Source organism: Tenrec ecaudatus, chromosome 10 (genome assembly GCF_050624435.1).
Source record: "Tenrec ecaudatus isolate mTenEca1 chromosome 10, mTenEca1.hap1, whole genome shotgun sequence".
NCBI classification, from domain to species: domain Eukaryota; kingdom Metazoa; phylum Chordata; class Mammalia; order Afrosoricida; family Tenrecidae; genus Tenrec; species Tenrec ecaudatus.
The window spans coordinates 18,788,936-18,814,471 of NC_134539.1; the positions used below are offsets into that span (position 1 = coordinate 18,788,936).

At 48.9% G+C, this 25,536-nt stretch overlaps 1 protein-coding gene across 2 annotated transcripts in view; it reads left to right on the forward strand.

Moving 5' to 3' along the window:
- ADAMTSL1 (ADAMTS like 1) overlaps positions 1-25,536 on the forward strand; it is a 394,101-nt gene that overhangs the window by 363,565 nt on the left and 5,000 nt on the right. For both annotated transcript variants that reach the window (XM_075559969.1, XM_075559968.1), the window contains exons 24-26: positions 14,341-14,550; positions 15,869-16,049; positions 18,370-18,577. In XM_075559969.1, coding sequence (XP_075416084.1) covers positions 14,341-14,550; positions 15,869-16,049; positions 18,370-18,577 — 599 coding nt within the window. The remainder of the gene's footprint in view (positions 1-14,340; positions 14,551-15,868; positions 16,050-18,369; positions 18,578-25,536) is intronic.

Genomic DNA, 25,536 nt, shown 5'->3' on the forward strand with positions numbered 1-25,536 from the left:
CATCAGCATTTCAAAACATTTGCTTCCTGCTTGAGCGCTTGGTATCAGCTCCTCATTTTTTCCCTCCCTCATGAACCCTTAATAATTTTTTATTTGTTCATCTCTTGCACCGACCGCTATCTCCCTTCACCCACTTTTCTTTTGTATGTCCCCTTGGGAGGGGGGTTATATGTAGATCATTGTGATCGGTTCCCCTTTCTCCCCCCACCTTCCCTTACCCTCCTGGTACCACTATTCTTACTGGTCCTGAGGGGTTTATCTGTCCTGCATTCGCTGTGTTTCCAGCTCTTGTTTGTACTCCTGTACATGTTCTGGCCTAGCCAGATTTGTAAGGTAGAATTGGGGTCATGATAGTGAGTGAGGAGGAAGCGTTAAAGAACTAGAATACTGGTTCTCAACCTTCCTAATGCCGAGACCCCTTAATATAGTTCATGTTCTGGTGACCCCCAAAACATAAAATTATTTTCGTTGCTACTTCATAACTATAATTTTGCTACTGTTATGAATCAGGTGACCCCTGTGAAAGTATCGTTTGACCCCCAGGTTGAAAACCACTGAACTAGTGGAAAGCTGTATGTTTCATAGGTGCTATACTGCACCCTGACTGGCTCATCTCCGAGTGACCCTTCGGTAAGGGATGTCCAGTTGTCTACAGATGGGCTTCAGCTAGATGGCTGCTTGTTTATCTCCAAGCCTTTAAGACCCCAGACGCTATATCTTTTGATAGCTGGGCACCATCAGCTTTCTTTACATTTGTTTATGCACCCACTTTGTCTTCAGCGGTCATGTCAGGGAGGTGAGCATCATGGAATGCCAGTTTAATAGAACAAAGTGTTCTCGCATTGAGAGAGTACTTGAGTAGAGACCCAATGTCTGTCTGCTACCTTAATATTTAACATATAAATATATGGGCATAGATCAATTTTCCTATCATTATATATAAACATATTTAATTATGTATTACTTTATTTAGACCTCTATAAATGCCCTTTGCCTCCTAGTTCTTTCCTCTATATACTTTTACTTTCCTCTCCCACTGTCATGTTTGGCCTTCATTTGGGTTTCAGTAATTCCTCTCAGTTACATTGCCCTTGATCAAACCCTACCTGGCATCCTACGCCCTCCTCGCCATCAATTTTAGATCATTTATCGTTCCCTTGTCTCTGAGTTTGTTAACACCCACTTCCTTCCCCCCTCCACACTCCTGCCTCCCCCTCTCCAGTGTCCCCCAGAACCGTTGGTCCCATTGTTTCCTCCTCCGGATTGTTTATCCACCCCCTATATTATCTAGATAGACATGCAGAGACAATAATAAGCACAAAAACAAGACAAAGCAAAACAGCAAAAGAAAACAAACAAACAAAAAAGAAAGTATAAATAGTTCCAGGTCTGATTATTGGCCTTTAGGAGTGTTTTCCAGTGGAGTCTGATGGAGTGTCATGCCCTGGCCCCACAGTCTGTTGTTGGTATTCTCCAGGAACTTCATTGCTTTGCTTCCCTTGCTGCTCTGTTGCACGCCCTTAGCATTTTGCCCCGATGTGATGGGGTCAGATTGGGCACAAGACTGTGCCTCCAGTGTTGTCCCTCATAGTGCTATGGGTGAGAGAGAGACATCGTAGCTCATGTTGGGGCCATCCCTATGGTCCTCCCTGTCCACTGGCTGCTCTGACCAGGACTATCGTCATCCTCATGGCTTGAAGGGCCAGAGTGTGTTCCACTCTCTCCCCATCCCTCTTCCTTTGCGCCTGTATGCTCTGATCAGATGCACCCCTCTCCCTGAGCTGTCGCTTCAGTGCTGTCCTCTGAAGTGAATTCTTCTGGGGGGAGAAGGGAGGACATTTTTCATTCTTGCCTACTTCACCCCCCACAAAAATTGATAATCCAAAACTGAAAATCAAGTGGTTCTCTGAAGCCACAGGGCTCCATGTGTTCTGCCACATCCAGGCCTAGGTTGCCTCTGCCCCCATGTTTACTGAGGAGGTCACATTCATTTGACAGTCCTACGTCCAGGTCTGACTCTGGTGGCGCTGCTAGCTGAGCACTGGACTGCTCCACGGGAGAAAGACGAGGCTATCTGCCCCTGTACACACTTACGGTCTGGGACACTCTCTCTCTGTCCCAGCAGACTCAGTGGCAGTGGGTGGAGAATCCAGGTGTGAGTCAGATCGGACTTGAGGGCAATGAGTATGGGTTTTCTTTTTCACTTTTTTGTATTTGAAAGTCCAGATGGTTCTTTCCAAGGGCAGTGCCGGCCCCAAGGGATCAGAGCCCTACTCTATCTCCCTGAAGCCTTCGGGGAGCCCCTATGTGCTTGCAAGGTGTCTCTGGACCATGTTGGACTAACACAGATCTGAGAACCTCAGCAAAGGAGATGCGGATCCCTAGCCCATCCCTATTGGGACTGTGTGCTGTGAGATGAACCAGACGCATGAGGCCAGCCGCTGCGTGCTCTTTGGTGTGTGTCACTTTGCAGGCACGACCTTTCTCATCAGGACTGTAGATGTCCTCCCATTTAGGGCATCTCGATGCACGGGCCCTTGAGAACCCCACCCTCTCTGGGTTTGGCTGCCAGGGGCCAGGCCTGGCCGGCCTGGGCAGACTAGAGTGGCAGCTGTCCCTCACCATGCCCATGCTTCCCTCCCTCTCCATTGCTCTCATCCTGCCTCAGTCCGCCTGGTCCACTCCCCCTACACCCACCTCCCCGTACTTTGCTTCTGCACCTTCAATTGTTTTCTTGACTTGGTTGAGAAGTTTCGGGAGCCTTGGGCCCCAGGAGACTTCCCTGGGAATCATAAATTCGGGAAAGGTCTCCATGCTGCCCCAGCAGCTCCACCCCTGCCATTCACTCTGGTTTGCTCCTTCCCTTGAACTCCAAGGTGTACCCCAGGAGGCCTCTGGGGTACCTGCTGTGATTAGTAGCCCCTGCTGGGCTGCTGCTGGGCAGCAGAGAGCTGAAGTGGGTGCCTGCCAAGCTCTGGATGAAGGCCCTTTTGTGACTGAGTGAGTGAGTGTGTGTGTGTGTGTGTGTGTGTGTGTGTGTGTGTGTGTGTGTGTGTGCGCGCGCGCGCGCAGGTTGGGGGCAGTTAGTGACTTCTTTCCTAGAGGCTCTTGCCCATTATCAGAGCCAACCCAGGCGGAGTTCATGAAGGCTCCTTGGCGCTGAGGCGCTGTTGGCTTGCGTTTCCTTCCTGGACCTGAGACGGCTGTGTGCTAGGGGCCTCCGCTGGCCCGGGAGAAGGGGCGAAGGGCTGGATTCCTCCGGGCAGGAGACACTCATGGCTCCCGTCCGCGGCTTGTGTTCACAAAGCCTGTTTCCTCCTCGTAGCTCGTAGCACTAGCGCCTTGATAGACAGACAGAGCGGGTCCCCCAAGTCCGGGATCGCGCCCTCATTCAGACCACACATTCAAGCCGGTCTCGTTCCGGACAGAATGGAGACCTGGTGGGCGTAACCGCTGAGCACGTACCCAGGGAGGGGCGTCCTGACTCGGGAGCCTGCTCCAAGTATGGCCTGGCCCAAGTATGATCTACACTTTGGAGTTCACGGAAAGGCCATCTCATCAGTAGACTGAGCCGCCTTCCCCGGCTCCCACAGCCCATAGCGGGGCCTCCCCCAGGGCCTCGTGGGCTTCGCCCCTACAGGCGAGGCGGCTTTTGCCAGCAGGGTAAGGGTACCATCCTCGGGGCATCTAAAGTCATCCCAGGGCATATAAAGCAGAGACAGGAAACTTTTTTTTAATACCACTGGGTTCTGAAAGGTATGTTCTCTGTCAGCAGCCAGCGGGCAGAGGAGGTGGTGGCATGGGAACACTGGGTTATCCTTTCAGTGGCTTCAAACCCAGTCGAGACTACTGGGAACTGAAAGCAGCGGGGCGATCCCCTAGGGCCCCACCCGAGGCGGCTCGGTCGCCCTGGGTCAGCGTGCTGACTTGCCCAGCCAGAGTCTGGAGTGGGCAACGTGCTCCTCATGCCTTGGCCGACACGGCATGTGCGTGCATTTCAGAAGTGAGCATTTTACCTGGCTGGCCTGTAGGAGAGAAACCAAGTCCCAGGATCAGGGGCTGAGGGCAGTCCCCAAGCAATAACCAAATCATCAACATCGTAAATACTGAGGAGAAATAGACTCAGTTCTTCCACCAGAAGCCCAGGAGCACAAAGCTGTTAGCAGACCCCCCTGCCAATGGAAACCCAAAGCTTGCCCTTGGGGTGAAAAGACACTGGGGGAATGGAAAATGGGCTATTTCCCCCTTTCCAGGAATGTGTGAAAGTTCATTTTCTTTGGGCAAATGCACATGGGAAGTCTTGGCCTGGTTACTTGACCAACTTTTTGGGAGGTCCCGGAATTTGGAGTGAAAATTCAACTTGCTTGTCTTCTCCCCCAGCCTTCTGGGGTTCTACTGACAGTTGAGGAGTCAGGAGCTGAGTTTTCCCAACATGAATGCATCATTTCTCTTGGCCTGCTGCCTGCTGCCCGTGCCCACTCACCCCAAGCCGCTTCAGAAAGCCTCCGTCAGCCCAGGGCATGCCAAGCAGAAAGGACAGTGGGACAGAAAGTGCATCGAAGCCACTCACTCCCCTGCCGATGTGCAGAGGCCCTGTGGCCACAGTCAGAGGTCCGAGCGAGCCCGGTGCACACGACACACCCGAGCAGGCGGGAGATCCCGCTATAAATCTAAATGGCTGCGTTTCCCAGTTTTGTAAAATTAAATTACGTACTCCTAGACGGGCGGCCGCGAGAGCCAAGTTTCATCTCAGCACACATCGTTTTTATGGTGTGCTGCGCTCCGTGAAAAACACCGGATTCTAATGGACATGCGGACGGGTGTGGGGCCAGCTCGTGAAGGAGTCATGCCATGTCTTGTACTTTTACGCAGGTCTGTCATACGTTGGCACCGCGTGTCCTAATCTGCCGCTGCGCTCTCCTCCTTCAGAGAGCATGTCGAGAAGTGCAAACTCTCTCCTCCTCCCGGGTCAGACCCCTGTTTTCAAGCCAGCCGTCCTCTGGAACCCCTCGCGGTCCACTTCGTTCTGCTCTGTGCCGTTGGTGTGCTGCCCTTTCCGAGCTGTTTGGCTGGAGAGGGGTGAGATGCACTCAGACTGCAGCTGGGGTCACGCCATGGTGGCAGCTCATGAACGTTGTCTGCGCTGGCTTGCCCGGCCCTAGCGAACAGCCCACCCGCCTGTCTGTGTTGTTAGCTGACCTCCTTGGTCCCTGGCTTCTGGAGGCAGGCCCCATACATAAGGGGGAGGGGGAGGGGCGTGGCTGCGGACCCATTGTGATCCTCGGGATTTTCATTGGCTGATTTCACCAGGCCTCTTTTCCTAGTTCACTTTGGTCTTGAAGCGCTGCTGAAACCTGTTTAGCATGATAGCCACCTGCAAGCCTCCACGGGCAGATGGGCTGTGCATGAGGTGGGATGGCTGGGAATTGAACCCTGAGCTCCTACATGGAAGGTGAGGATTCGACCACTGAACTGCTGCCCCCTTGCCCTCTTAGTAGGCCAGAAATCCTGCAGGTTTCAGCCAATCACATCAACAAAAAATCAATTTAGCGAGCATCATTATGAGTTTAGAGTATCTTTCTAGGCAGGTGCCTCAAAGACATCCTATCCCCTGCCTTTGCAGTCAGCTGGAACCTTCTGCAGAGAGCACAAAGGAGGCCAAGGCCAGGGCTGCCAGGTTTCCCACTCCCCTAACCCTGTGTTGATTTCCCTAGTGACGCAGGGTTACCAATTGGACTGAGATCCACAAGGGCAGCAGTTTGAAACCACTGTCAGCCACTCTTCAGGTTAGACCAGGTTCTTTACTTCCATAAACAGGTACATCCCTGAGACTCACTAGGGCATTTCTACCCTGTCCTACAGAGTAGCTATGAGTTGGCATCAACTCAATGGCAGTGATGGGGGGGGGGGGGGGACAGTGATTGGGAGGGAGTACCTTGAGTTGCAGAAACCGATGTGAAATCAGGAGATAAAGGCTAAGCAATAAGGAAGATCCATTTTATTTAGGGGTATCACCTGGTGATGGCAGGGGACAGGTTACCGCTGGACGGGCTCCCTGACATTACTGGGGCCGTTGTCTCTGCCTTGGTTGAGGCAAACAGTCGTGGAGAGCTCCTAAGTCTTTGTAAGTCCTTTCCTAAATGGGAGGAGTGTCTGCTTCCGCTCCCCTGTTGCAGATCCCTGCATGGGGGGTGGGGGCGGGCCCACTGGGAGAGAGGCCTTTGCTAGTCGTCAAGGGAAAACAGAGTCACAAACTACATGAGGACTCTGTCGTATGCATTAGTTGATTCTCTTATTGTGAACATCTTCCCCGTTGTAAACATTTCTCTCTCCAGTCAGTGTGTGTGTGTGTGTGTGTGTGTGTGTAAATGAAATGAGAGCAGGGGTAAATCTCATACATATGTGAATCACACCTGGCTTCAGCTCAATTTAGAGCCACAGTGGACCTAGGAATGGAGGCCTAAAGGCAATATTTTCTTTCCCTGGTTAAGGAGGGTTGATAGAGAGGGGCTGTCTGCTGCCACAGTGCTCAGTCGTTCGGCAGCCTTTCCAAGCAGGGCTTCCTCTGCAGCCACCTCACCGACTCCAGGCCCAGAGTAGAGGGGACACATCATTGCTGCAGATCACCCGCCTCCTGGGTCAGGAGTCCAGGCCTGCAGGATGAAAATGGTCCACAGCCACACAGCTAGAAGGGAGCCAAGAATGAGGGAGACTGTCGTCCCCCAGTGAGCACTACTAGTTTCCTCGTTAGAGCCGAGGGGAGGAAGAGGGGAGGGGAGGGGGACCGGGACGGGGGGACGGTGTCATATTTGACCTCTCTGGAGACGTGGCATACATTAGCACATGGCTTCGGCGTCCTTGTAAATGGCACAAGGAGAGATCACTCACCTTCCAAGATGATTGATGCTCCTGGTGTTTTAACAAATGAGAAATGTCCGTGACAGTAAGGAGCCTGTTACAAGCCAGGTTTTCTCATTAGCAGAGAAACATGGATAATTATTCACGGGAACATACGCAGTGGGAATTCATGTCAGATTTCTTATCTGGCCTGCGGCTGCTGGGCATCTGCGGAGACCACTGTGTCCCCACAGAAGCACATACCTAGGTGCACCGGGCCTTCTGCGGCAACGCCATTCTGCGGACGGGGCAAGTTGCTAGGGGCATAAGCTCGGCCTTCAGCTCAATACATTGAAAGGCAGGCGGGTGATGGGAGAAAGCAGATGAGCAACTGCTTAGTTCGTTTTCTTTGGTTAGGATACATTTATTTGTTCGTTCCTCCTTTGAGGCCAAGATGAGCTGTCCCACTTCTTACAAAGCAAGTTGTCCAGTCACGGCCAGAAGGGAAGGAGCAGGCGGGCACAGCCCCGGGAAGGGGGGATGTTTGAGGGTCGTAGTTGGGTGTCTGGTTAGCAGTCTGTGGCGAAGGCCCCCCCTAAAAGAGGAGCCTCACTCAGACAGAAGTGTTTCTGGCTCCCATCTCGGCTCGAAGGTGGGCACGCCCAGCCTGGTGTGGCAGCTCTGTTCCCTTGGGTCCTCCAGTGACCACGCAAGCAAGGAAATCTGTTCCTTACCTTTTAATGGTGAATTAAGCGCAGGCTTACAGAGCCCGTTATCTATTTACCATCCACTGATTGCTTCAACTCCTTCATTTCAACCCCCTCAGTCTTGAATCCCACTTCTCCCAGGTCTCCTGTTTCCATTCCGCTTCTTCTCGCCTCCGCCCCCCCAACCCTCTGTCCGTGGGTGATTCAGTCTCGCCATCGTCTCGCAGGGGTTCCCACCTGTCTGTCCGACCAATAAGCCTGGGTTCTTTTATGACTGACTTCTGGTCCACATTTGCCTGCTGCTCTCAGGACCATGTAACGTGCAGAATCTGTTCAGAACAGCAGGCTGTGATAGCGGGCGCCATGGAATTCTTTGGGCCTCAAGGAGACGAACATCTGTGGTCCAAGGTTGCGTCTTTATTTGCATCACGCTTCCTTCCTCCGGCTGCGGGCAGGCCAGTATTTGCACCTTCGAGGGCCGTGCGCGGCGTTTCACACAGACCACGGGGCTACTCCCCAAAGTGAGGCGGAGAACGTTGCCGTGCTTGTAAAGTTGAACAGAATGTAAAGCATTTGGAAAATGTCTGCAAAGAGCAGACTGAACCAGCACATTTTTTAACTTGCAGCTTTATTTCTTAAAAAAGCAAAAGACAAAACAGCTGAATAAGCAGAATATATGAAAAGCAGTTCTTCAGACACTGATAAAAATCACTTTTAGTAATCAAAGATTTAAGGCAAAGCAAAGAGGTTTTTTTTCCTTTTTTGTGATTTGCCATATTTGTGTGTGTGTGTGTATAACGTAACAATAGAATAACGAACCCCCATCACCCATATTCAACAAATAATATCCTGTCATTCACTTCTACCTACACACTCTTTTAGGTAAAATTTACTGAGTTGAAATATATCAAATTTAACTGTACAATTTCTATACTCTGTAACTACATTAAGGGCTTCAAATAGTCATGAGAAAATTCCATAATCTTTTCATTAATTTTCCACAAACTTTTGAAGCCCCCTAATATTTATCATGTCTTAGACCACAACATATTGTCCTAAAAGTCACTAACGTCCTATTCAGTTTGGTTTTTTAGGATTGTTTCTCTGTCACTCACTCACTCTGGCTAATTTCTACTGCTGGTAGCTTCAGTTTTACAAATTTTTCTATACTGTCTAATCATCTATCCAGTGAGGTGGCTTATTTTTTTTAAGTTGTATTGGCACATAATTCATGTCCCACACTGTATAATCATCACCACCACAATCCATTTCAGAACATTTTCTCCCCACCCCCCATGATTACATCACATTCAGTTTAGTGCACCTTCCCCTATATTAACCAGGGTTGACTGGAGAAACAAATTCAGTGACACTCATATATGTATAAGAAAGAGCTTTGATATCAAGGAGTAATTGGATATCAAGAAAACATCCCAGCCCAGTCCAAATCAAGTCCATAAGTCTGATACTAGTCCATAAATCCCTCTTCAGACTCATGCAGCCACAAGCATGATGTAGAATGCAGGAAGATCACAGGTCAGTGGGTGCAAAGTCTTGTGGATCCAATGGGGTGGACGCATTTCCAGGGCTCGCTCAGGTCTGCAGAAGGTCTCTGAGTGGATCGCCAGACAGCAGGAAGGTGAAGCAGGGTTGGGGGAGGTGGGGCAGGTCCCAGGACCCTCCTTATGAGGAAGTCATGCCCATAAGGAGGCACCATCAGGCTGTGACCTGATTGGCAGGCTAGACTCCACCCCTACACTTCAAGTTGACATGAAATTATGTAATTACCACACTCCCTCTCTCCCACCTTCGTTTACTCCTAAAATTCTCTCACCATCTCCACGCCCCACCCGTACCTCCCCTGCAAACCTTGGCATCCCTTATTATCTCTATGCATCCTCTCCTCCTGTGCTTCACAAACTGGTAAATCCAACAGAAACAAAATGAAATGGTAATAAAACAATAGTAAAGATCAAAATGCCAACAATGAGCGAAAAAGAAAAGACCTCAATCAATAGTTAAAAATCCAGGGAAGGAATTTTTATCATGGAGCTATCAGGAGATCCTTGCACCTAGAAGAAACTGAGGTTGGGTCCAGAGGGAGGTCAGCTGACCAAGTGTCAGTTTGATCCAGTGTAATCAGGGTTCCAATGACCTGTGTTTGATATCCAGTGAGTTTTCATTGCTAGCAGGTCCATTTGGTTCTTTTTACAACTTTTACTTCCTCACTAACATGTTTTCCTTTAATATATTTTCATCTTACTTTAAAGTATATAACATTTTAATATTTTAATACCCTTATCTGCTATTTCCATCACCTTTGTTACTTCTATTTCTGTTTCCATTCCTTGTTGAATTTTTCATTGTTAAGTGTCCAGATTTGTTGACTTCTCTGAGAGATTATTGGGATTTCAGAGTCTGGTATGTTTTGGGGGGCTTGTTGGGGAAAGTCCTGAGTATCTTTTACTCTGGAACCCTCTGGAGTGTCTACTGAATGACCCTGACCATCAAAATGGATCTTTCACTCTGGCTAATCAGAACTTGAAGGTCATCCAACCATATTTTGAACTTTGGTGGTTCTTTGTCAAACCTTGTAGAATCATACCCCATATGTGTACGTCTTCAATTAAGCAGCGATATAAGAGGAATTAAATCAGATTTGGGGAGTTCTTGTTCTGTGTAAAGCAGTGGATTACCCAATAAGCAAAGATAGGGCATCAACAAACAAGGACACTTGCTAGTTGGCCAAAGCCAGTGCCACCGTGAACGGGAGCACTGAGAATGTGCCAGCTGTAGAGACAGGTGACTGGGGTGGGCACCTGTGTGCAAGCTTATGTAAGCTAAGAGGCCCTACCACTTCAACACCTTTGTTGACATTTGTCTCCTATGTGCCCTCCCGTGTAATACAAACTCTTGGTCACTTGAAAAATACACGGGTGCTTTCTAATAAACAAAAGGGGGTGGTGGAGCTGTTGAGATTTTTCATTCTTTTTACTGATTCTTCTGCCATTTGCAGTCTTTTATGAACCCCACTTAATGACATTTTTATTCCCGTTCTTCAATGCATCACATCTATTCTGGTGATGGTCTCTAAATTCAGGTGGACTACAACTTCAATTCCGTCATCGTTCTGTAAAGAGATGGGGAAATAACCATCAGCTTTATGTGGAATGGAATAAGGCCCAATGGTTTCTACATCTCTCTGGCTACCATCGTGTATCATTGTGAGCACGCTTTCCTTAATGTCTTCAGACTTATTTATAATGACTTCCTTAAAGGAACGTCTGCTCACACAGCATTATAATCAGGTCAGGACTGGTTGAGGACTATTTCTCATACATATGGGTCACAGTTGATTATATAGTAGACATTATAAATGATACATTGTAGAGGTTCTTCTGTTATTACATTCCTCTGAAGAGGATTGGTTTTGTTCTAGCAGGAAAGTAACATGCCTGGACTGAAATGTCAACGTGTATCTTTCTAAGCATTCTTGTCAACTTCTAGTTCCTGCTCTTTTGTTGAGCATTGGGTCAGGAGTGATATTAATGGAGAGTCTGAGCTTCATCCTCTTTGTGGCTATTTTAAGATTTTCCCCTTAACTATTCTTAAATGCTGTCCTCTGCTATCTCAAGCCCTAGAGCTATAATTTTTCCAGGTCCCTGATCCACAAGAATTGAGGAATATCAGAACTCCACGGCTGACAAATCATATGTACTGTAATTCTTCGGTTTCCAGGCTAGACTCCCTTTCTGCTTCTGCCACTGCTGTTGAGCATTCCTCGGTGTTTCATCATGTTTATGTTGTTGTTTAGACTTTATGATTGATGTTTGTCCGAGAATTATTCCAACTAAGTTACTTTGTAATTACTGGAAGCTAGGATCCCCAGTCAAGTTGCTTTCAAGTTTTTCTGGCCAGCATATATAGTAGGTTTTACAGCATTCTCATTTACTCTCTTCTTTAACATGATATGGTTCTTATCAAACCTTTAAAGTAACCCAGTTTGTGTCCACTTCTAAGATTGAAGACCAGGGCCAGAGTCTTCTGTACATTATATAAATTGCATTGTATTGAATGGGATGCTTTTTCTTTTTTCAGATGCAACTAACATGGAATTTTCAATCCTTCAAAAGCTAGTTAGAATGACTTTAACCTTCATGTTATGTCTGAGAGTGGAGGTGCATGAAGGGACATGTCCACTCACTATTTTCATTCACTGATTTCCACAATACTTATTGCCAAGTTGTTTCTTCTGTAATGTCTTTCTCTTAAGTTCTTCTCACAGCTCAGACCATTTTAGACTCCTTAATACTTTCCTTTTTCTTCACCCACATCTGTGAATTTCATTCCCCAGATCTCTGTGGCCAGCTTTCAGCTGGGACTTAAGGTCCATTTCTATCTTTCCATATTGGAGTTCTATTAAAAAGCCCTGGTGGCGCAGATAAGTGCCCAGCTGCTAATAGAAAGCTTGGCCATTCAAACCCACCAGCCACCCTGGGAGAAAGATGCGGCAGTCTACTTGTGAATGTAAAGATTTGCAGCCGAGACACCCTAGGGGTGGCTCTGTTCTGTCCAGTAGGCGCACTGAGTCAGCTGTTCAGTAATGGGTTTAGGTTTTATTGTTTTAGAACCAGGTTCTATCACAGCCTTATAATCAGTATGTTCAACACATAAACTTCGGCATCTATGGGCTTTTAGCCCCCCCCCACCACCACCACCCCAGGGTTTCAGTCTTTCCAGCTCCTCCTCATTGTGTCCTTCTCTAAAGCTGGCTGTACAGATGTCTCATCAATGCCATACTTGAACTGTGTCCTCCCAAACAGGGCATCTTGCAAAGAACCAGCTTAATCATAGTTATAAAATAATGTGACACACTCAGGTCCGTTCTCCTCTTCAGAAATCTGCAGAGGCCTCAAAAAAACTTCAAATTCTAACCTTCAAGACTTCCCCCATTTCAACCACGCTCTGTCCCCCAGGTTCGGTTTTTCCTGGCCACCACCAGCTTTCTGGGCACTTCTGCTTCGAGACATCTATTCCTGGTCTCTGCCTACGGTAATCCTAAACGCCTCCCACATAACACCTCTCCTATGAGCTTCATTGGCATCAGATGCAATGCCACGCCACACTGACCCAAGCAGAATGGATTTCCTAGGCCAGTCTTTGCCCTTACCCTTGACTAAGTGTTTCCATTCATCACGGTGGGTGGAAGAAGAGTTAGAGGAGGAGCTTGAGGTATTGAAAAACCTTGAAACATTAGGATATACAGATATATAACTCAGCGGTTACCCAATGGTGCAGTCTGCGTAGGTAAAAACTCCATTTATAATTCTGCTTTGATGGAAATGGTGGGTCAGAGCCCCCAAACCCTACCTATTAAGATTTTCCCTTTTAGACCCCCCTCCCCAAAGGCAACATCAGCATGAAAGCAATTGACTGAGTCAAATACTTTCATTTACAAATGAGAAAACTGAGTCCAGAGAATACTATCAAAATTTAGCATTGTCTTTGGGAATCATGAATCTATGTAACTGTTTAAATTGAAAGTAACAAAGAAGTTGTTTCTATCTTTAACATGTTCTACAAACATGACCTTTACCTTGATACATTTCAGAGGGAGATAATTTACTATGAAAAAGCTGTGGCAAACAGAACCTCTATCTTAAGCTTGGCCCTGGCTGATTGAGGTGGCCTATCTTCAAGTTCTTTTCTATTGGCCTGGAGGAGTGCTTAAACTCCCTCCTTGGATGCTACCTTCCCCATCCAAGGGGATCACAATACAAGCAGCCTCTCAAAGGTCTCTCTGCCTCTGTCATTCTCTCTCAAGTTGAATTCCAACTCCGCCCCTCCTAGAAGCACCAGGCTGGGAGGGATGGCCCAAGAGATGAGTGGTGGTGGTGAATTGTCAATGTGTTACACAAATGTATCTCATTTAGCTAAGGTTTCTGGCTCTAAGACTGGTTAACTTTATCAGCTGTACCTCTACTCTTTCTTCCTGAATAGTCAGAAAACTAATCCTAATGGTGTTGGGAAAGGAGGACTAGGGGTAAACATTCCTGTTAGCTTGGGAATAGCAAGCCTCTATCTGCACTGACCCAACAGAATGACTCATGGGAAGGACACCATAGCCCAAGGCACTTTTGCTCCTTTGATGCAGATGTCATGGAGGCATCCATTTTCACTCTAAGAAATATGCAACCTTCAAGCTACATGTTCATTAATTCTGCTGTTTGTAGACATAAACTTGGGGTGTGGGGGGTACTGGGAAATGCAATCACATTTGGAGTTAGAGTTACTGAGCTATCTCAGTAGCTCTGATCCCAGAATCCTGCCCCAGGCCTCTTCCCACCCCCATTTCATAATGTAATCACACCAACCTTTGGACCAAGCTGCTGGGAGCCCGGCAGACAGCCGATGCGTCATTTCTCTCGCTTGTGTGGGCTGCATTTCTGTTGCACTGGGAAAGTTTGGGTGGCAGGTATCACCGCTTAGTTACTTGGAATTTCTGGTCGTAGAGATGACAGTAGACAGCGTCATGTACCAGTCCAGTCCAGGCGAGGTAAGAGTCATCAGACGAGTGATTTTACTAATACGGGTTTTCTTTGCATCACTTCATTGTAATTGATGTTCTTCGTGAACTTTTCTTGATCGCAGCCCACGCAGAGGACAAAAGTACCTCCCATTGGCTGAGGAGGGGTGCATCTCATTGTGGCAGGCACCTAGATGCTTGCCTCCAGAGCATCAGGCAGGTGTTCTTTGACCTTGCCAATGGCTTACGTCTTTCTTTCTTTCTTTCTAGGCTGCCCCGTCCAAGGTCAGCCCACCCCCAATATCACCTGGTTCCACGAGGAACAACCGCTTGCCACCGTCGGGCTGACGTATCGTATCTTGGCAGCAGGGCAGATTCTTCAGGTTGCAAACCTCAGTGGCGGATCTCAAGGGGAATTCCGCTGCCTGGCTCAGAATGAGGCCGGGGTGCTCGTGCAGAAGGTTTCTCTGGTGATCCAAGGTAAGCAACCGCATTCCTTTCGACTGTGGCCTGACAAACGAGAGCTCGAATACCCTGTAGGTCACCAAAGAGAAGGAGTAATAGCCATTACATTCGGGGTGACTTAATTAAAAGCTTGGCCAAATCTACCGGGCTTTTTGAAAATTGCTATTTTTCTATGGTCTGCAAGCCCTCAAATAACTACCCAAATGGCAGAAAATATGTTTCCCATCCCTGCTCTAGAGCAGGATTTGTCTATTGCCAGTGGGGCTCACAAGCATAACAAATGAAGCTAAACGATGATTTCACACAATGAGATCTTACTGAGCTGCTGCTCACAGCCAAATACACACCACCAAGAGTTGAGGCATTTTCTATGTGCTGCTGTAAGTAGGAAAGATCACTTCCAGGCAGCCTGTTAAGAGACCGTAAGACTTCTCCATTCGTTTGGCTGAAAAATACTCTTGCTAAGCATCTGTGCCTCCTGCTCTAGAGGGCGGGCCCTGGTGAAAGGGGTCAATGGTCATACGCCCCCTTCTTTGTGGGGTCTAGCATTGGTTGTGCTAAGAGAGTTGGACAGAAGACAAAAAAATGTGGAAAAGAACCAAACACCTTTTTTGGAAACTATGAGGCTATTGAACTTGTTAGAAGCTGATTTTACCTGTAGCTTATACCTTTCACTGACAACCAAGACAGGCAAGTGGTGTGCACATGTGATATTTCTAAGAAAAGCACACTTCTACCACCTATATTCCAAAATGAAGGATTCTGTGGAAGGGAGAGTTTGTGCCAATCTGGAAATCCTGCTTTGAACCGGTAGGAGATTTTTCTGAGCATCCTCCATTTAGCTTTGCAGACAGGAAAAATAAATGTTCTATTTTCTGACCAGTGACTGTCTGCAAGGTGGGTGATATACCCTCTCCCACGTAAGCACTCAAAAGGACAGCTCCTGGCCCGGTTCTTTTCTAGAAGTTACAGAACCTGGTGAAATCTGCACTTTCAGGTAGGATGGTTAGTGGCTTCTGATATATGTCTGTTTCTTTGTAGAAATAATATAGCCACTTTCTGGAAAGCCAAAAGGAACACAAAAATCATTGGGGAAGTGTGCTTACCAACAGGAAGAGCGAACTCTGATTATAGAGTACTCATTCGCAGGCAGGGGCCGGTCCCTCCACTTTCACAATTACGTATTTTATACGTGGATGAGACAAGCAGAGTTTCCAGAGATGGTGGAGCTTGTGCAGATAGGTTAGGGATGGAGCCCAAAAGGGCCCACGCCTAGCTGGTCCCTCGGAAGAGGCCCAGAGTGCGGGCACTAATGCTGTCTCCCCCCGGACAGACTATTGGTGGTCTCTGGACAGACTGGCGACCTGCTCGGCCTCCTGCGGGCACCGAGGCGTCCAGCAGCCCCGTCTGAGGTGCCTCCGGAACGGCACCGAGGTCAGCCCCGCACACTGCGAAGGGAAGGTGCGCCCTGCGGTGCAGCCCGTTGCCTGCAACCGGAGAGACTGCCCTTCTCGGTGAGCACGTCCGGCAGGGGGGCGGGCACAGGTGTGGCCCCCAGAATATCCCGCAGCAGGAGCCTCGCTCCTCTTGACAGCCTCACCTCGTCACCCCAGCCGGGCCAGGAGTAGCTCCTGCCCTGTAGTGGAGCTGGTTGAAATGTTGAGGGAATAAGACTGCCTGGGGCTCCCCCCAATTTCTCCGCATTGGCCTTACTTTTTCATAGCAGTACTCCAAGCTGCGTGAAGCCGCCTTACAGCCCTTGCCGAGAAAGAAAGCATTGCGTCTGGCTCTCCAGACGGCATCCACGGCCCCTCATTTCCTCCTTGTCTGCAGTGGAGCCTGGGCTGATGCCCCAGTTTTGGGAGACGCTAAAGGGAGAAGGGGTGGGGTGGGGTGGGGGGCACCAGCATGGTGCCCTGGCACAGCCCAGAATGCTGAGCTACCTGCCCACAGGCCTTTCACACGCTCGGTAAGCAGCCACGCTGAATTGTAAGAGGCAGCAGAACCCAGGAGAGAGTCACTGAAACACACTCATTACTATCGACAGCTTTGACTTGCTGACGGGAAGGTTTCCACAGGCGTGATTAATGTCCTTTTATAAACCCTTCCTGAGCTGTAACATGGCCCCTGCCTCTCCTCTCCCAAGCCCCCGCCCAGCTCCTAGCAAAGTTGCTGAACTGTAGATTTGGAAGTAAAAGTTGATTGAAATGCAGGCCTGACATTCACCAGGGATCTGCAAGGCTGGGAAGCCTGCCTTTGCCCAACTCTGAAATGAAGACGCGGTTTCCAGCGTGCCAGGAGCGCTGTGATTTGACTTGGGGATGGTCGGAGTCAATCAGCTTGACTCACTTCGGTAAATGCAGTCGGCATGGACCCGCCTGGGTCTCCTGCTCTGGGGAGTTCTCACACTCCTGCCTGCTTCCTAAGTGGCTCTGCTCCTGGGCTAAGAACTCTGGGAGCAGTCCTTTCTGGCCATGGAGAGGGGAGGGGGGAGGCTGCCACAAAACTAAACAAGCCGCAGATCCAGATGCAGGAGGAATTTGCTCCCCCTTCCTTGCTACACGCCTCTCCCGCAAGCCACTGGAAAGTGCCCACAGGCTCACCTTTAACTGGGTTTCCAACCAGGTGCGCGGGGTGGGGGGGGGGGCACGTGAGCTCCCTCCTCCACTCACAACAGTGTTGCCACAGCCAGTCTGTCTGTCCTAGTACTGGAAAGTCCTGCTTTGACTCCAGGAAGCTCTTTCTGGGGGCCATCAAAGGAGAATATTGTATTTTAGCCTAGACTGAAAAGTCTCTTCTCACCACTGCTCCCTGTTCCTCCCCCTCTGAGAAGTATCCCAGGGGCCGCAGCTGGGAAGAGAGGAGACTCGCGGCCTGCTTAGAGAGCCAGTGCTCCCAAGCCCAGGGCTTTGCTTTACACAAAAAGCACACCTACCGCTGTCGGTCAGCCTTGTCTCTGCACACATGAGTAGTAACTGGAAGCAAGCATTCCTGGAGCTACTTCCACCATGTTTACACCCTCGACAGGGTCTAAACCTTTCAGAACTATGACCCGGGGAGCTGGGCAATGTCTCCAGAGAGCTACAAAGAACTTGGCACGTTTCCGGGGGACTAAAGAGTGTCCCAGGTGATGCAGGGTAAAGAGGTGCCCCCAGGGAAAGCTGCATTGTCTCCTGCTTACAGCACAAGGCCACACAGCTGGGGCCTGCCTTCGCTCCGAAACTGGAGCACTCGGTAACTCGCAAAAGCCTCTCTCTGGTTTAAGTGGTTCATCTGCAGCCTCCCAGTCCTCCAGCTGAAACACAGACCCTCAGAGAATACGCTTGTTTCAAGGGCCATCGTCCTGGTCACTTTCCCAAGTGCATTGGTGAGCTGAGACTGCCGTAGCAAAGTACAGCAGACATAGGTCGCTGAAAGCCACAGGACCAGGCTCGCTCGCCATTCGGAGTCCAGATTCCTTCAGTCAAGGACTCAGCAGAGCCAGCCTCCCACCAAAGACTCTAGGGAAGAATCCAGCCCTCATTCTACCAGCTTCTGGTGGCTGCCAGCACTCCAGTCTCTGCCACCATGACCACCTGGCCTCTTCCTGTCACCTCTCCCTCGGCCTTTCCCTGCTAACGACACTTGGGATGGAAGTCGGGCCACTTGCAGAACCAGGATCAGCTCCCCTCAGAGGATGTAATACATTTGCAAAGATCCCTTTGCACAGTCCAGGCATTTCACTTGGGTGGTTTGTTTTTTTTCTCAGGAGGGGGTGTGTCAGGCCCACCAAATGAGGAGCTGCGAAGTATATCGCGTGTGTCTCCCCGAGCTAACTCCTCTTTCTGCCCCAAGGTGGATGGTGACCTCTTGGTCTGCCTGTACCCGGAGCTGTGGGGGAGGTGTCCAGACCCGCCGGGTGACGTGTCAAAAGCTGAAAGCTTCCGGGCTTTCCACGCCCGTGCCCAATGACATGTGCACGCAGCTGGCCAAACGGCCGGTGGACACCCAAGCATGTAACCAGCAGCTCTGTGTCGAGTGGGCCTTCTCCAGCTGGAGCCAGGTAAGGAGCCAGAGACGCTGCTGTGTCTGAAGGTGGGGATCTGGCTGCCTCCTTCCCACTTCAACACATGGTCCTCAGCCTTGATGCTACTTTCCTGAATTCCCCTCCACCCCGAGACCCTCCCGTTCTCAGGTCTCACTTCTGATGGGTCACCCCGAAACTTGGTAGACTTGGCTTCCCATGGATGCATGCATTTTCCTCCACAATCGCGTGGCAGTCCCTCATCAGGGAGCACATGGTGGCCACCTCTCCTGAAGAGCCGGGTCATGTGGGGGGACTGTGGCCAGAGTTCACTTGGACCAAGCAGCAGCTTGGCTGACTCCAGCCTCCCTGCTGGTGCCTCAGCCAGTGCGCCCCCCTTATTGCTAGTGACATAATGTATGTGCTTCATAATCCAAGAGGCGTGAGCTCCCTTTGCCCCTGTGCCTGGGGGATATCATTTTTCCTTTACCTGGAAAAGCCCCCTCTGATTGCTCTCCTTCAGCTGCCAGGCCCTCAAGGCTTATTGGCAGTTGGTGAAATTGCAACTGGGAAGAGATCTGACACCTGGGAGATGTTTCTGCACTGTGTCATTGGGGTCACTTAAGGGGACATACCGTGCACACGGATGGTTCTCCGTGATCCTTCCTCCTCCATTCCTCCTCTCCACTCTCCTTCTGGTAAGACGTTCTCAGCCAGCGCGCCTCTCCCTGCCCTGTGACCACCTGGAGAGGGTTTACAGAGACACATTCTGATGCAGTAGCTCTGGGGTAGGAGATGCTGGCCCCTCGGCCACCCCGTCGTGAGCTCTGAGTGCCACTGGAGGCCCTGGTTTCCCCTGGCACACTTACATGGGGCCTCTGTTCTTTGAGGCCTTACAAGTCTCAGGGAACGGCATGATCTCACCATGCTCTTCCTCTGTTCAGAGTGTTCTGCAAACTCGCGAGCGTTTGGTACCCCAGAGCCTCCATGATCCAGTTCTGTGCGAACGAAGGGAGGACATTGCTGACCAGGAGGTGCTCCAGGGATGTCACTGGCAGCAGTTCCCATTGAGGCAGGTCTCCGAAGGATCAGTCATCAGTTTGGGCCCAAGGTTGTGGCTATTGTTGGTGCTGTCCGACTCCGGAGACTCATGTCCAGCCCCACAGTGGATAATGTTCTATTGTGATGCCTAACTTTCAGAATTAGAGCCCCACCCTTTTTTGTCCTAATCTGAACCTGCCACCATCGGTCACCTGCTGGTATGTGATATACTAGTGACACGGCTTCCAGCAACGTGAAAACCAACACTGTCTCACAAACAGATGAACACGGGATGGAGCGAACAGCCGTCTCTCCGTCGCTCTCCCTCCACAAAGTCTCCGAAAGCCATGCTGCTTTTACTCAAGTAGAACTAAGACCACTTCGTGTCATAATCCAGCTCTTTCTCATACTCGAATATACAGTTATGGCCTCTCTGTCGTGGGTGTGAATAAAGGATGGGAAAGAAGCGGAAGTCTCTTTGCAAGACAGACAGGTGAGAGGGTAAGATTAGCAACGTGTCTGGGAAACACGTGCTCAATCATGAGGGTCTCCCGTGCCCTACCAAGGGGTGGGAAGCAATCAGAATGCCACTCTGGGACGAGGGTGCTGCGGAACATTGTTAAGCAGGAGTGGCAGGGCCATGGTTACATTTTTTAAAAGATCATTCTGCCAACAGCACAGCTATGGAAGTGGGGAGAGGTCAGCATGAAGGCCAAGGGAGCTCTGAAGAGCAGCTACGACGAGAGTCATTCCCAGGCTTCCGTGACCCATGGTATTCAGAGAGGACAGGGAGCAAAGCTGGCTTTTTCCAGCTGGAGCAACTTGGGAGGAATCAGAATGGAGGCAGGAAGTTGATGTGGACGTACTGAGCTTGGGATGTTTATAAAACATCCAAGTCGAGATCTTCATGGAGCAATTGAGGGCATAGATTGGGGGCTTAAAAGAAAACTTTGCTAAATGCTATTGATTTTAAATTCTTCAGTAAATAGGGGGTCTAGGAGTCATAGTGGTATCATCTGGGGTGGGCACAGAACATAAGATGGAGAAAAACAGCTAACTTGTAGGCAGAAAGAGGGGTACTCTAAAGGCTAGGAGAACAACTTGGGAAATGTATTCACAAAGTCTAAGAGAGACATTCTCTGAATGAAGGGCAAAGATATCAGAATGTACCAGAAAGAACACACAAGATGTGGATTGAGCATTGACCGGTACCTTTTGGAACTTGGTTGCCAGGCAATCCCTGGGGTCCCAGGAAACAACAGTTACAGGACGGTGATGGGCACTGAAGTCACTCAGAAATAGGCTGCGAGTGGAGTCTGTGGGGCTGCTGGGACACCTGGCTCCTTCAAGAATTCCCAGGTAACCAATAGAGAGGACTGTGGGGCCAGCCCCAATCCCAACTCTGAGCACACCCTCTCCCCTCAGAAGAATGCACTTCAGAGGACAGCACTGGGGCCACAGCTTAGGGAGAAGGACGTGTCAGATTAGAGCACATGGAGAAATGAAAAGGGATGGAGAGAGAGGAGAGGACATCCTGGCCCACCAAGCCTGGAGGACAATATTCCTGCTCGGAGCAGACAACACACAGAGAGGACCATAGGGCCGGCCCCCCACCATGAGACACGGTGGTCCCTCACTAAACCTTAGTGCTGCAGGGGACCACACTGGAAAGACAGTGTGGGAATAGTGCACAATCTGACCTCATCACGCTGGGGCAAAACACTAAGGACATGCAACAGAGCAACAAGGGGAGCAAAGTGATGAAATCCCCGGGGAATACCAAAAATAAACTTTGGAGGCAGTGTGTGGCGCCCCATCATACTCAACTGGAAAACACTCAAAAAGGCCAAAAGATCTGGAACTATCTATGGGCCTTTCCATTTGTGTCAGTGGCTTTCTTTTTTTATTTTGTTTTGAGTTTTTTTATTGTTATTGTGTTGTTGGTTTGGACTTCCTATGTTGTTTTATTTGGCTTTGCTGGGTTTTGCACTTAGCAATGTATCTGCATGTCTATCTAGGTAGGATAGGCGGGATAAATAATTTGGAGATGAAAAGAATGGGACCAATGGTTCCAGGGGGATACGGAAGAAGGGGAGGTGAGAGAAAGAAGTGGGGGTGGGTGGGAAACCAACCCAGGAACAAGGGAACAAGTGAACTAAAATCAATGGAAAGAAGGAAGTAGGATGCCTGGTGGGGTTTAATCAAGAGCAATGTAGCAGCAAGGCATTACTAAACTGGAATGAAGGACAAACATGATGGTGAGACAAAAGGAAACTAAAAGGAAGTAGAGGAAAGAACCTGGAGGTAAAGGACATTTATAGAGGTCTAAATACAGTCATGTGCATAGGTATATATAGGTATATATCAAGAGGAATAGAACTACATACCCATATCTATATATTCAAGAATTAAGGCCTGAGGGCTCAGCCCCCATACCAGCTATGTGGACAACTATCCCTCCCCACCCAGAAGCAAATGAATGGAGAGGAAGAGAGAGTGGAGCACATCATGGCCCAACAGGCCTGGAGAACGATATCCCCACTCCAAACAGCCAATGCACAAAGTGGACCATATGGCCGATCCCACTATGAGACATGACGTCTCTCACTAACCCATGGCTGGCCCTACATGGGACAACACTGGAGACTCAGTGTCGGGATTGGCCAGGACTAACCCTGCGACACCATGGCAAGACACTAAAGGCATGCAGAGAGCAACAGGTGGAGCAGCGCAGGGAGCTCCTGAGGGAGTGAATGGATAGACTCAGGGGCCAGACTCCAGAGGAACATGGGAGAGAAGGAGGCGGGGGTAAGGAGGTGGTGCTGACCAACCCAGGGACAAGGGAGCAACAAGTGATCCAAAATTAGTGGCAAGGAGGGTGTGAGAGGCCTGGTAGGAATTCAGCAAGGGCAGTGTAACCAAGAGGAATTACTGAAACCCAAATGAAGGCTGAGCATGACAGAGGTACAAGAGGAAAATAAAAGGAAATAGAGGAAAGAACTAGGAGGCAAAGGGTATTTATAGAGGTCTAAATAATGCATGTACATATTTAAATATATATAGGATGGTGGGGAAATAGATCTGTGTATCTATATTTATAGGTTTAGTATTAAGGCAGCAGATGGTCATTGGACCTCCACTCAAGTACTTACCCAATGCAAGAATACTTTGTTCTATTAAATTGGCATTCCATGATGCACACCTTCCTGACACAATTGCTGAAGACAAAGCAGGTGCATAAGCAAATGTGATGAAGAAAGCTGATGGTGTCCAGCTATCAAAAGAGATAGCATCTGGAGTCTTAAAGGCTTGAAGATAAACAAGCGGCCATCTAGTTCAGAAGCAACAAAGCCCATATGGAAGAAGCACACCAGTCTGTGAGACCACGAGGTGTCTAAGGGATCAGGTATCAAAGAACAAAAAAATCATATCATTGTAAATGAGGGTGAGTGCAAAGTGGAGACCCAAAGCTCATCTGTAGGCAACTGGACACCCCCTTACTGAAGGGTTGCAGGGAGGAGACGAGCAGTCAGGTTGCAGGGTAGCAACAATGAAACATACAACTTTTCTCTAGTTCCTAAATGCTTCTTCCTTCCTTCCCCGCACCCCCCCCCCAACTATCATGATCCCAATTCTACTTTACAAATCTGGCTAGACCAGAGGATATACATTGGTACAGATAGGAACTGGAAACACAGGACAGATGACCCCTTCAGGGCCAGTGGTGAGAGTGGCAATACCAGAAGGGTAGAGGGAAAGTAGGGTAGAAAGGGGGAACAGATTACAAGGATCTACCTATAACCTCCTCCCTGGGGGATGGACAACAGAAAAGTGGGTGAAAGGAGATGTCAGTGTAAGATATGACAAAATAATTATTTATTGTCAAGGGTTCATAAGGGAGGGGAAGTGGGTAAATGAGGAAATGATATCAAGGGCTCAAGTAGAAAGCAAATGTTTTGAGAATGATAATGTCAACAAATGTACAGATGTGCTTGACACAATGAATGGATGAAAGGATTGTGATAAGAGTTGTATGAGCCCCCAATAAAATGATTTTTTAAAAGAATTAAGGTTGCAGATTGACATTGGGCCTCAACTCTAATACTCCCTCAACACAAAAACACTTTGTTGTAACAATCTGGCATTCTGTGATACTCATCTTCACGACACGATTGCTGAAGACAAAAAGGGTGCATAAGCAAATGTGAAGAAAGCTGATGGTATCCGGCTATCAAAAAATATAGCATCTGGGGTCTTAAAGGTCATCTAGCTCCAAAGCTCAGAAGCACACTAGCCTATGTGATCATGAGGAGTCAATGTGATCAGGTATCAGACATCTAAGACCCAGAATAAAATCATACCCAATGTGAATTGGGGGTGGGGCATGGAGTAGAGACTCAATGTCCATCTGTAGACAATGGGCATCCCCTCAGAGGGGTCGCAGTGAAGAGATGAGCGAGTTGGAGCAGTATAGGACCGATGAAACATATGACTTTCCTCTAGTTCTTTGGTGCTTCCTTCACCCAGCTATCATGACCTCAATTTTATCTTACAAATCGGATTAGATCAGAGCATGTACACGGCTACAGATAAGAGCCAGAAACATGGGGAATCCAGGACAGATAAACCTCTCAGTGATACCAGAAGGATTAGGGAAGGGTGGGGGCAGAGAGGAGGCATCGATCACAAAGATCAATCCAGAATCCTCTCCCAGGGGATGACTAATGGAAAAGTGGGTGAGGGGCGACAGAGGACAATATAAGATATGAAAATAATCTATAACTTATCAAGGGTTCATGAGGGAGGGGTAAGAAATGGGGAGGTGATATCAGGGCCCAAGTGTGAAGAGAATGCTTTGAAATGATGGCAGCAAATGTGCTTGACACGCTGGATGGATGTATAAATTGTGACAAGAGCTGTAAGAGCCCCCAATAAAAGTACGGGGAAAAGGAAAAATTCCCAAGTTTGGTGTCCAGGAGGCAGCTCTGACCTTGCTCCCTGGCCCTTGTGCTTTTGTAAAGAGGGGTACCAACTGGACCGCTCAGGAACCTGTTTGAGCATTTGGTGAAACTTGGAGCCTCTTAGCAGAAAACTGTCAATTCATGCAGTATGAGGGGGCTTCGAAAAGTTCATGGGGAAAATGGAATAGAAAGATAAAGGATTTTTCTAGGCCACTCCTATTTCTTAGCGTTATCACCACCCCCACCCCCATCTATATACTGCTACAGGGGGTCCCAACTTAAGAGCCTCTTGTACAAAAGTAGCAGAGGTTGACCAAGGGTTTCACGAGCATCGTTGTTAGGGTGTTGACATGGACAGGATCTGTCCTCCTTCCCATGACCCTGTACTCATGGAGATTACTGCCCTTTGCCCAGAGTTAGCAGAGCCAGACCCCAAGTCTGCTCTCACTCAGCAGCCTGGGTTTAGTGTGAAGAAAACAAAGGCAGGGAAGAAACAATGGACTTGGGTGGATTGTGCAAGAAAACAATAAAACAAACAACCCTCCAGACTGAGGGGTGGGGGGGGGGAGGCTTTGTTTAAAGAATGTCTGTGTGGCATCAAAGACCCAGAACAAAAAAAATCACACTGTGAATGAGGAAGGGGGGTGTTCAAAGTGGAAACCCAAACCCATCTGTAGGCAAGGGCATCCCCTTACAGAAGGGACACAAGGAAGAGAAGAGCCAGTCAGGGTGCAGTATAGCACGAGGAAACATGCAACTTCCCTCTAGTTCTTGAATGCTTCCCCCACCACCACTATCATGATCCCAATTCTACCTTACAAATCTAGCTAGACCGGAGCATGTACACAGGTACAGATATGAGCTAGAAACACAGAGAATCCAGGACAGATAAAACCCTCAGGACCAATAATGAGAGTAGTGATACCAGGAGGGGAAGGGGAAGTTGGTGAGAGAAAGGGGGAATTGAGCCCAATGATCTCCCTGTAACCCCCTCCC